This window comes from Scyliorhinus canicula, chromosome 13, assembly GCF_902713615.1.
Source record: "Scyliorhinus canicula chromosome 13, sScyCan1.1, whole genome shotgun sequence".
NCBI classification, from domain to species: Eukaryota; Metazoa; Chordata; class Chondrichthyes; order Carcharhiniformes; family Scyliorhinidae; genus Scyliorhinus; species Scyliorhinus canicula.
The window spans coordinates 90,730,886-90,743,099 of NC_052158.1; the positions used below are offsets into that span (position 1 = coordinate 90,730,886).

At 44.7% G+C, this 12,214-nt stretch overlaps 1 protein-coding gene across 9 annotated transcripts in view; it reads right to left on the reverse strand.

Moving 5' to 3' along the window:
- dock10 (dedicator of cytokinesis 10) overlaps positions 1-12,214 on the reverse strand; it is a 409,277-nt gene that overhangs the window by 16,918 nt on the left and 380,145 nt on the right. For all 9 annotated transcript variants that reach the window (XM_038815256.1, XM_038815259.1, XM_038815258.1 and 6 more), the window contains 4 exons: positions 7,210-7,356; positions 6,746-6,956; positions 5,857-6,047; positions 2,699-2,799 (listed from right to left, as the gene is read on the reverse strand). In XM_038815256.1, the coding sequence (XP_038671184.1) occupies positions 2,699-2,799; positions 5,857-6,047; positions 6,746-6,956; positions 7,210-7,356 (650 nt within the window). The remainder of the gene's footprint in view (positions 1-2,698; positions 2,800-5,856; positions 6,048-6,745; positions 6,957-7,209; positions 7,357-12,214) is intronic.

Consider the following 12,214-nt stretch of genomic DNA (forward strand, 5'->3'; position numbering starts at 1 on the left):
GTTTATGTCTCGAGCCACCACATTGGTGACAAGGTAACAATTTTCTATCACAGCCGACAGTCATCGTGAATTTGGGGGGAAGGAAGAACCAGTGAAAGAATCGGAGAAGCTTCAGCAAGAGTTGGAGTCATTTAAACTGCGAGTGGAAATGCCCATCATTGGGAAACAAGACCCATTTAACCAAGGGATCGAGCATGAAGTCAGTACATCAACCAACTCCAGTTCCTCTTCACTGTGAATGAGATCACAGGCGAGGACAAGCAGAACATGATATTTGCCGGTCCCAGACCTATACTTTGATTAGGAACCTCACCTCCTCAGAGGCATCCAACTCGAAGACTTTTGACCAGATAGTGAAATTGATTAAAGGCCTCCAATTATCCTCCAACTTTGTAAGTTTAACTGCAGTGAGGGAACACAAAGAGAGTCTGTCTCAGCCTTAATTGCCAGGTTTGGCCAGCTTGCTGGGCACTGAGTGTTTGGGACCACGCTCAATATGTCGCACAACCAGCTAGTTTGTGGGACCCATAACCTTAATACCCTGAAGGAGCTTCCGGTGGAGACCACAATTAAGTTCAGAAAAGGCAATTGAGATAGCTCAAACGAAGGAGTGAGCTGAAAAAGGTTCCACTGAGCTTCAAAGTCTGGCTGAAGGGGAGTGCAACCAAGTATTGGATGGTCTGGTTGCAGGGCACAGCTCAGAGCCAGACACGTTCCTCGGACAGGACTGGAACCCAATGACAGGTAAGGAATCGGGGTGTCAAACTGAATCAGAGGTGGACTGCTATCGTTGCAGGAGGGCATCCCCAGGAGATCTGCCATGTTCAGGAGTGCGTGTGCTTCCGTTACAACCAAAGGTGGCACATTCAAGCACATTGCCTCATGAGGCAAAGCACACCAATGCAAAAAAACAGCAGCAGCAACAGTCCACCGCACCATTGAATATAGTGGAGAAGAGCTCTGGAGGAGAGAATGTAATAAATCGGTTGAATCTGGTCCAATTGAAATGATCTTAAGTGTAAATGGTAATCCCTTAAAATGGAAGTTGACGCCAGGGCTTCAGTGACCGTGGTGGGTGAGCAAACCATCCAATATCTACATGCAGGAACACACGTCTCCAAACATAAAGAGTACTATAGCCAAGCTTTCAACATACACCAGAGAGATTTTGAAGATCCTCAGAACAGCCAAGACTCTAGTACCCTACAGAGGGCAGGAGGCCAATCTGCCTTTGTTTGTGGAGCAAGGAATTTGACCCAGTCTGTTAGGGAGAGACATGTTGTAGAAGATTAGGCTCAACTGGCTGGAAATCTTCAAATTATCTGACAACGTCCTCCAAGATCTTAAGGAGGTTTCAAGGCATCTTCCACAAAGAATTCAGGGCATGAAAGCCAAGATATATGTCAATAAATACAAAAGGAAATGACTACAGATGCTGGAATCTGAAGCAAAAACAGAAATACTGGACAACCTCAGCAGGTCTGCCAGCATCTGAAAAAGAGTCATCCGGACTCGAAACATTAGCTCCCTTTTCTCTCCACAGACCCTGTCAGACCTGTTGAGATTGTCCAGTATTGAGATTGACCAGTGCCATATGCATTGCATCAGAAGGTTGAAGCAGAGCTAAAGGGATTGAAAGGAATGGGTACAATCAAGATTGTTCGGTTTTCAGAGTGAGCGGTGCCAAAGGTCCCTCGGTCAAGAAGGATTTGTAAACTGACCATAAATAAAGCTAACAGGTCGATTGGTATCAGGCTCCCCAATTGGAGACCTCTACCAAGCTGGTTGGAGGCCTCCCTACTCAAAATTAGACCTCAGTTATGTCTACCTGCAGCTAGAGTTGGATGAGAAGTCCAGCAGGCATTGCGATTACGCCTGTAGCTCCATTCAGGAGCAAGTGACTCCCGCTTCTGTTCAGTCAGCTGGGTCTGTTGAGGTCAGCAAGGATAGTTCATCCATTGTTGAAGTGGCCCTGCTCATGGACCACTCAATCACCCAAAAGTGTATCTGCGGCTGGGCTATGGAGGTCTTGGAGAGCGTGGAGGCCTCTGGACAGGTTGTCTTTTTGATGGATTCTCTTTCCTCGATTGTCCCTGTTAACAACTGTAACTTTTGTGCATTTTTAGGGTTGTGCATTCAGGGACTTAAGGGGGAGGGATTTGATAGTGTGGCCCTTTAAGGGGTTGGGCACAACTGATCACATGAGGGGCTTGGGGCCAATTGCGCTACACCTGGCCAATGGGGGGCTTGCGCAGGGCTCTGGGTGCAGGAGCCCGAGCAGTGTGGACCAGGGAGCTGAAGAGTAAACCCCTGTTGTGTTCTGTGCCTGTTAACTAACCACCTTTGTATTTCATCAATTTGTTAATTATTGGGAGTCTCCAAAGTATGTCTCAAGCCACCACAGTTACAATTGCTTAATTCAGAAATTACAACTTCTCAGCCAATGCACAGAATCCTTTCAGGGCAAACAGACTTAAGTGCAACATTTCTTGATGCAAGATGCCTTTAAAAGGCACAAAATAAAGCAAGCCTATTGGGTACAAAGCCAGTAATTTAATAGGCTAGACATTTTAACCATGTGGTTTGCATTTTGCTTGCATCGTAAGGAAGAATACATTTGAGGAATCTTTGGACCTATACATCTTTCAAGAAAATTGATATTTCATGGTTTTAATGTTAAACTTCCTCCAATGCTTACCTGAAAATTTCTTTGAGGAGTTTGACTTGGTTGTCTGGATATTTTTTTGCATTTTTCTCCTCTAGAAAGGCCCAAGCATAAGCCATGGGCCCTGCATTTACCTGTGAAGGCAAAGATAATACTTAAAAGAGCACCACTGCAAATTAATAAACTCATCAAAAGACAAAGAAAGAATCTGGCTGCATAGCTCTCCAGCAGCAGAGCCAGATTTTAGTCCAGATTTTCAGGCACACTGGGAAACAAAAACCTTGGTGAGTGTATTTTACCCGCCACCACCACAGGCGTCAGCATCGGGGTTCAACCCCCACAATCCCAAACCCCCACCACAGGCATCAGCATCGGGGCTCTCACCCCCACAATCCCAAACCCCCAGCACAGCCATCAGCATCGGGGTTCCCACCCCCTTCTCAGACCACCACCACAGGCATCAGCATCGGGGTTCAACCCCCACAATCCCAAACCCCCAGCACAGGCATCAGCATCGGGGTTCTCACCCCCACAATCCCAAACCCCCAGCACAGGCATCAGCATCGGGGTTCTCACTCCCACAATCCCAAACCCCCACCACAGGCATCAGCATCGGGGTTCTCACTCCCACAATCCCAAACCCCCAGCACAGGCATCAGCATCGGGGTTCTCACCCCCACAACCCCAAACCCCCCCACAGGCATCAGCATCGGGGTTCTGACCCCCACAATCCCAAACCCCCACCACAGGCATCAGCATCGGGGTTCTCACCCCCACAATCCCAAACCCCCAGCACAGCCATCAGCATCGGGGTTCCCACCCCCTTCTCAGACCACCACCACAGGCATCAGCATCGGGGTTCAACCCCCACAATCCCAAACCCCCACCACAGGCATCAGCATCGGGGTTCCCACCCCCACAATCCCAAACCCCCACCACAGCCATCAGCATCGGGGTTCCCACCCCCTTCTCAGACCACCACCACAGGCATCAGCATCGGGGTTCAACCCCCACAATCCCAAACCCCCAGCACAGGCATCAGCATCGGGGTTCTCACCCCCACAATCCCAAACCCCCAGCACAGGCATCAGCATCGGGGTTCTCACTCCCACAATCCCAAACCCCCCCACAGCCATCAGCATCGGGGTTCCCACCCCCACAATCCCAAACCCCCACCACAGGCATCAGCATCGGGGTTCTCACTCCCACAATCCCAAACCCCCCCACAGCCATCAGCATCGGGGTTCCCACCCCCTTCTCAGACCCCCACCACAGGCATCAGCATCGGGGTTCTCACTCCCACAATCCCAAACCCCCACCACAGGCATCAGCATCGGGGTTCTCACTCCCACAATCCCAAACCCCCCCACAGGCATCAGCATCGGGGTTCTCACCCCCACAACCCCAAACCCCCCCACAGGCATCAGCATCGGGGTTCTGACCCCCACAATCCCAAACCCCCACCACAGGCATCAGCATCGGGGTTCCCACCCCCACAATCCCAAACCCCCAGCACAGGCATCAGCATCGGGGTCACCCCCACAATCCCAAACCCCCAGCACAGCCATCAGCATCGGGGTTCTCACCCCCGTCTCAGACCCCCACCACAGGCATCAGCATCGGGGTTCTCACCCCCTTCTCAGACCCCCACCACAGCCATCAGCATCGGTGCTTTCACTCCCTGCCCACACACTCCCATCGGAAGCATCAGTATTTGGGCTTTTAACCCCTGCCTCCACACCCTGACCACCAAGCATCAGCATCGGGGGCTCATTCCCCCACAACAAACATCATGTGAACCCCACCCCCAATGGGGCTCCCCAGAGTGCCTGTCTCTGGCATTGCTCCCTGACAATGTTTCAGCCAACCTGTGCCAGGAGGCAGTGCCAGGGGTTTGTGCCCAGGTATGTCACTTTCACCCGTCAACTGATTCAACTGTAAAGTTTGCCCCGAGGTATGAATATTCAGAGGGGGGCAGGGTGCAATGTTGAGGGGGGAGCTCGGTAAGTATATTAAAATTTATTCAAAGAATGTGCCTGCCCTTTCTGGATGTGGACCTCTTTATATCATTGGCGAGGGTGTGGAAAATCAGAAAACATGATCTTGCAGGCGGGAATCGTGTTTTCTGTTTCTCGTGGGATTTTCCGCTATCATCGCCATTCTTGCTGATGGCTATCACAGGCTGAAATTCGGCCCAATTGTATCTATTTCATTATAAGTCATTGCATTCTGGCAACCAGTCATGTGTGCTCTGACTCGTCAGTGCTACAAGATCATTCTAAAGTTTATCTTGGACACAGCAAGATTCGTCTCAGATTTGTCATATCGTCTGGTCAACCAAGGGAATAATGCTGTTGTTTGTGTTCAGCAGGGCTTTAGTTTCCTAATCAGTTGCATGAAAAAGAGTGTCTGAGGAGCGTAAATTGCATGAAGTCACCACGGCAGAATCATAGCACAGGATATCGTGTTGTATCTTGACCTGTAGAAGTCAGATTCGATTTCCTCAGGTTACATTCATTTAATTTACTGATTCATTTATAACTATCCCACAATCCTCAAAGTCAGATTTAATTTATTTGAGCCCCGTTTACGTGATTCATTAATTTGTGGATGGTCGATTCTCCCTGAAGCTTTAATATATTTCTTCACGACATGTTTATTTACTAATTGATTCCCTCTGGCCCTCTGCCACAGTGGTCCGACTTGATAAATTGAGGCCTCATGTATTTATCTCCTTCGTGCCTGACTCTGACTAACTTGCTTTATTCCACACATTGAGCATGTATTTATTTCAGAAATTGCCAGCTGGCTTACTGCTGCAGAAAAGTGATTCTACATACACGGGCATGTGATGTTAGGGCTGAAAGGTAAGTAAAATGGTCACTATAGATTGTTTAGTACCAGAGCATCAGCCTTGACCTAGTGATAGCATTCTTGCTCTTATTAAAAGGGTCGTGAGTTCAGAGACAGGAGTTCACAATCTAAGCTGACACTTGCATTCAATACCAAAATGTTGAAGGTGCCATCTCTTGGACGAGACACTAACAGCGTCTACACCACACGGACTTCTGCAATTAGGATGGGAAATAAATGTTGGCCTAGCCAATGAAGCCTATATTCTGTGCATAAATAACATTTTTTAAAAGCTCAAAAATAAAAAAAAATGTTTCTTTCAAGAAAGCTATCATTACCTTGGCACTGACACTCCCCTGTAGTTTGAGTTGCAGGCGAATCATGTCCACTTCATTCATACAGCATAGATGATTTAGTTCTGAAACTTTCCTCGACATTTCATCAATTGCTACCTCAATGGGATTCAGTTCTGTACTTTGCTGGTTAACAACCTGGATTCTCTTCTTAACGTATGGAAATGTCTGGCTAGCTGCATGAGCAAACCAAAAATACTTGTGAAATTAAAGCACAATAAAGCGATATTTCCACTTTACAAAACACAGTTACTGAATAAGTGCAACTGCTTTGGCACTGGGCCATACAGATCAAAATAACAATCCTTGGTCTATGTTGAATTATTCACATTATTATCATGGAAGTAGAGGGGGGGGGGGGGGGGGGAGTGCACTATATTGATCTAGATGTCCCATGTCAGGGAAGGGGACCAGGCCACAGTTCTCAATGAGTGATGTGTTAGAAGATCAGGCTTACCGGGAAAACCAGCAAAAGTTAATAAACTACTTCAGAAAGACAACAAAGCTCCACAAAATTTGCTGGATCAAAAACTTTGTACAGTAGAGTAATTAGAAGTCCGCGAAAAACATTATCTGAAGTGAAAGAATCACTGGAAAAATGTCACATAAACGGGGGTTTGGGAAAACTGGTGAATGGGAGAGCTCTGCATAAATCTTACTCTCCCATTTAACAGGTCCGTGCAGATTGTAATATAATTCTATTAATTTTCGGTAATTTGTAGCTAATGGTTAATTCATTGACTCAGATTGGTCAATCTGCAGAAATTCTGTATCTGTTTTAGATGTTTTAATTTACATCGAGCACCCGGTTAATGATCAAGGCTGATAAAATATTAGGAGCTTGTTCTCTAATGATTTAAAAATCATTACACACTTGTTAAGATTGTCCTCCTCTTGCACTGTTCTTCTACTCCCCCATGTTTTTTTCCAGACAGAGTAAAAGGGGTTTCAAACACAAAACGCTTTATGTTGTGATGTTTTTCAAAATCCGTTCTTCTTTCTGTAAGTTCTTTTTCATCAAAGTATGGTGTGACAAAGGTAACTTGGATATAGGCAAACTTTGGATCCAAATCTTTGGGATTGACCTAAGTGAAGAAAACACGGAGATCCATGACAAATCAAATAAAGATTGCTAACTGCTACATTTTGTTCAAGTAGGACTTGAACAAACATGTTTTGAAGAATTACCAATACTTGAATTAAAAATTATTTGTGTTTTGAAAATTTGTAATTTTAAGCTGCTTTCTGCAGATGCAACATATTATTTAACTAGTCTGGTTTTAAAATTGTTTTTATAATTCATTCAAGTGTTGCCTGGGTTGCAGTTACAGCATTTACCTTGTTAGAATCTTGGATCATTTTCACATTCTCTGTTCCATATTTATCCGAGTATAGTTTTAACAACCGCTGGGAAATTTCTGACAGTCCAGTTAGCTTGGGCTCTTTATAGATGTACTCTTTGCTATTATCTTCTTCAAAAAATGCCTGACCAAAGAAAAGAAATACTGACATCAAAACACAGGTTTCTTACAATGGTTTAACTGCTTAACTTAGCAACAGCATCCTGCAAACTGCCACGGCCCAGGTTTAATCCTCGGACTGTACTACTCTCAATCAAGCTGCACTCTGGGCATTATATTTGGTTTCAGCATTTTTAAGTTAGCAGAGTGGAATAAATAGCGAAGATTTCTGCTCTTGGGATCTGCATCTACTGATCCCTGCTAAAAATTAATATCGGTGGATTAAAAGTCCCTCTGACTACAGGAATCTAGATGGTTGTCAGTCCAAAGAGAATGGGTAAATTATGTGTTCCATCCTCAAGCAGTAGACATTTTAAGAGTGTTTTTTTAGTGATTGAGGAGGTGCCAATCTAGATCATGCTTTATGCACAGAGACAAATTTGGGTCTTGTCTGAATAGGACAGTGATGGCCTTTTAATCTTAGTGGAGTGCCAACACAACCAGCAGGGCTCAATAAGAGCTGTTCTGATGACTGTTGAGGCTAAAAAAAAAGGGCATTTTACTTCTTGCTGGGCGAATTAAAAATATTCCAGCTGGATCCAAAAAGGAAACCTATCAGCTTCTGCTGCCTTGAGGTCCCCATAGCAAAATCCTGCAAAAATCATCCCATCACTCATATCCCAGCTGGCAGACAGAATGTAGGCAGCGCAATTTTAACCAATGGGTCATTGCCTGGCCGTCTCGATTCACCGGTTTTCAGCAGTTAACAGGATGCAATCAAGGCCAGGGAATTAAAACAGCCTAAGCATCGAAATAGTGCTGGCAGAGGTTAACACTTGTTTTGACAGGGAGGTTACTATCTCCCCCACTCCCATGCCCCACGATGTCTCAACTCACATATGAATAAGGACCTACTGGGCAAAGTACAGGTGGAAACGGAAAAAACCCGAGGGGGGGGGGGGGGGGGGGGGGGGGGGTGAACATTTGCATTAAAGGTATTAAAAGAAAAACAATTGGAAATGTCTATATTTTGGTTCGAACTTCCAGTCTTAATCAATAGGTAGTCATGTTGTTAAAATGTTAATAGGTTAGCTTGTATTATTTTGATGAAATGTACAGAAGTAATTCAACAATATACAGATGTGCTTGATTGAGTCATTAACCCAAGTTTTTATCAACCAGAACAATGCTCCTTTTTATTTTTATTTTAATTTAGGAGAACACCCAAGAAGCTTCACAGAGAAGGAGAGGATTAGGCATCATGACCAGGTATGATCAAAAAGACAATTTTGAGGAACATTTTTACAGCAAAGAGAGAAGAGGAGGGGTTTAAGAAGACTGCAGAGAGTACAGGGCCAAAGTGGCTTAAGGCCCTGCCACTGAAGGGAATATGTGGGACACCAGGATCATAAGACTAAAGGGTATGGGCTGGAGCATAAGACTAGAGGGAGTTGCAACGGTAGAGAAGGGAAATGTAATGGCTTACAATGGAGAACAAAGATTGTGAATTCATCATATTAAGATGGGAGTCCATGGAGATCACTGAAAAGAAGTGAGATTGTAACATGGAAATTTGATGAAGGAAAGGATGTGGAAAGCAGAGTCTGAGTACAAGGGGGCACTGGAAGCCAGCAAGACAAACACTGGAGAAAGGAGCTTGAAGAAATCAAAGTGTGGATAACTGGATCAGTGTCAATTGGGAGGCAGTAAAATGGATGATGTTGTTGAAATGGAAATAGGCTACTTTGATGCTCGAAAACATGTAGAATGATTAATCTTGGCTGGTATTAAATAAACAATGGCTGTGAATCACTTAATTCAGCTCGAGTAAACTGCCAGGGAGTTGGATGGAATCAGGAACAAGGTAAAGATTTTTTTGCCAGAAAACAAATAGGAATTGCTTCGGTAATCCTAAAGTTCAATTTGAGGTAATATGGCTCATCCATGACTTTTTCAGGTAAGCAATATAACAGCACAAAGTGACTGTAGAATAATGGATCACCATTTTCTTTTTTTCAATAAGTCACCATTTTGATTATGTCAATTGTACTCATCACATGCAATTATATCAGCTATAGGGTGAATGATCACAAAATCCCCAGAAATGGTGTGGATCTATCTCCATCTCACAGAACAATATGAGAGACACAAAATTCCTCAACTTTGACTTGCCCATGAGCAGAATGTAAAAGGTTAATTCAAGTCATATGCAATGGATATTACGCACTAAAAAGGTTTCACCAATTCCATATATGTCTGCCACGAGAATCTGGGAAGGCCCTGGAGCCCTGGTGGTACAGTGCCAAACTCATTCCATTGCTGCCATAACGTCCAACCCTCTTGGCCAAGGGAATTAAGAGCCTAATAGCTCACAGAAATTGCTCAGCTTCTTACTCAGGTGGACTGTGCTACAGACCGTCGCACCACCGCATTAAGTACCAGTCAGACACTTAACAGAGCAAAGCCAGGCCTTTCCTGGGATCAAGTCCCATCTGTCAAGAGCTATTCACCAATCAGAAGCCTACAGCTCTCTATGGCTCAGCAGCATCACCAGGGAGGTGTTGGCTTCTGCCAGTAATGCACACACCCGAAACCCAGGATCACCGAATGACCAGAGTCACAGGTGAGTGATGGTGGGAGGAATGTCGTAGAGTGGAGGTAGTGTGACTTCAGCAGCAAGGGCATGAGGATGGCTCTTAGTGCCACACCCTTCCCAATGCCAGATTTTTTGATCAGACACGAGTTTCTGTGAATGAAGGAACGCCCTCCTCATCCCTCGATCCACAGAAGCATGCTGTTTGAGCCTCCCACATGGCGAGCCCCCAATGAATACCAGCAGTGGCGGGACAAGGCCTTTAAGTGGGCATTAATATCCCACTGAAGGGCCTCAATTGGTGGTGAAGCAAGAGGTTGCCTGTAAGCCTTCCCACCACAGACCTCATCGGAGCAGAGGCAGGAAGGTGGCAGAGTCCCTATCAACCGCCTTCCTGTCTGAGTAAATGTATACCTACCACCAAATGCACCATGGGGGAGGGCATTAAACAGCCCATGATTCCCCATCTTCAACACGTAAATGCATTTTCCTTTAGATGCATATGATAAGGAAAGGCAATGTCTCAGTTTCACTTTTGAAACAAAGATAGATTCTGCAGTCATAGAGGAGTATTATGTAGCTTTTCCCATTGGCAGCAACATTCAGTTCATAAATGAACAATAAATACATTCGATTTTTACAATATTATTTCTCTTCCATGAATGAGCATGCTCACCATGGAAGGGTTGTTACTTCCAGCAAACAATCACAGGAAACAGAGCATAACACAACAAAAGGTGCACCAACAACCACATTCACAGCCATGAATAGAAACTTAGTTCCTGGACGACTTCATTTTAGATAATGATCGCAGAACAACTGACTTTTAAAATAAGTTATAATTGGGTAGGATTAAAGAATTATAGAATGGTAGATTATTGCTATCATTCTGTCAGAATGTGATGACATGCTGAATCAGCTTTATCTACACTAAACTTATTTAGTTTCTATCAATTCTTTCCCAAGATATTTCTAGCTCTTGGCGAGCTTTTGAAATTACTTCTGTTTATCCCCATGCTACGCATGTCCAAGTGCCATTTTCCCATCACCGTTTGCTCTAACTGCCAGTTCTCCAACAGCAAATATGAAAGACTCGCCTTCATGATTCAATCTCTTCTGTATCTCAGTGCAACAACTTCTCATCGTCCCTCTCCAATTCTCTATTCTTCATGTGTGCATCACCCCCATCCTCGGCTTCTCCTCTGGTGTCTGTGTCTCCATCTACCTGAATTCATATTTTGGAATTCACTCCCTAAGTCTCTGCTTTAAAGCCCGACTTGAACTCTACTTTTTTGATCACGTCTTGGGTCATCGATGACAATCTCTCCTTCTATGATATTCATTTTTTTTAAATTTCACTTTTGTTAAGCCCTTTTGGACATTTATCTGCTTTAAAGACATTTTTTAATGCAAGTTGAGCATGTTCAATGGAACACACAAAAAACATGTCAAAAATCCATTGAACACGATAGTTATTCAAAGGGCAGAACCAACAAAACAACAAGAGTGGCACTTCTGCGCTATCACTTAAGGTCTGCCCTCATCAATAGGTCTTTTGTGTAATCACCAGCATAGTGTTTTTCTGGAGTTTGATTAATGACTCACGAGAGAAGTTTGACATTTAAAAAAGAAATCATTTGTCGTTTATTTATTATTGAGAAGAATGTCAGAAGCAGTTCCACTGCCCATTTGTGTTTGTACCTCTTCCTGCAAGCAATAGATTCTATTCACACACCTAGTGTAAGATTTGCATGTGCCGTACCATTAATACAGAGTTAATGGAAGTGATTTAATGGCTGCGCTACGCTTAAGCGAGAGCACGATGAGGCTGTCAAATCAGTGGTCGAGCCCAAAATCAAGAACCACGCTGGGAACCGATCTGTTTGTGATCTAACCGGCCCACTCCCCTTGGTGAAATCAGGATCTCGCCTTAGCATGGTGAAAAACCAATAATCACCATGATGCACTATCAATTACGGCGAGACGGGAGTAGAGTGTAATCGAGGCTTTATTAAGCAGAGATGTGCAGCGTCCCGCAGCTGCTGCCGAAATAGCTGCAGCTCGGTGAGCACACACATTTATACTCCGCCTACTGGGCGGAGCCAGCAGGCAGGGATCTACTCCCGTACCTGTAGTACATGAGCCTTACCGTATTACCTCTCATACGATATATATACCACGATGGTGGCTACCACATTCAACCCCGGGGGCGGTGGAAAACTATTTACATGCATAGGTTACAATTTTGGGGATATTTCATAAATTCAGCTGATCGGGTGCCTTGATCCTC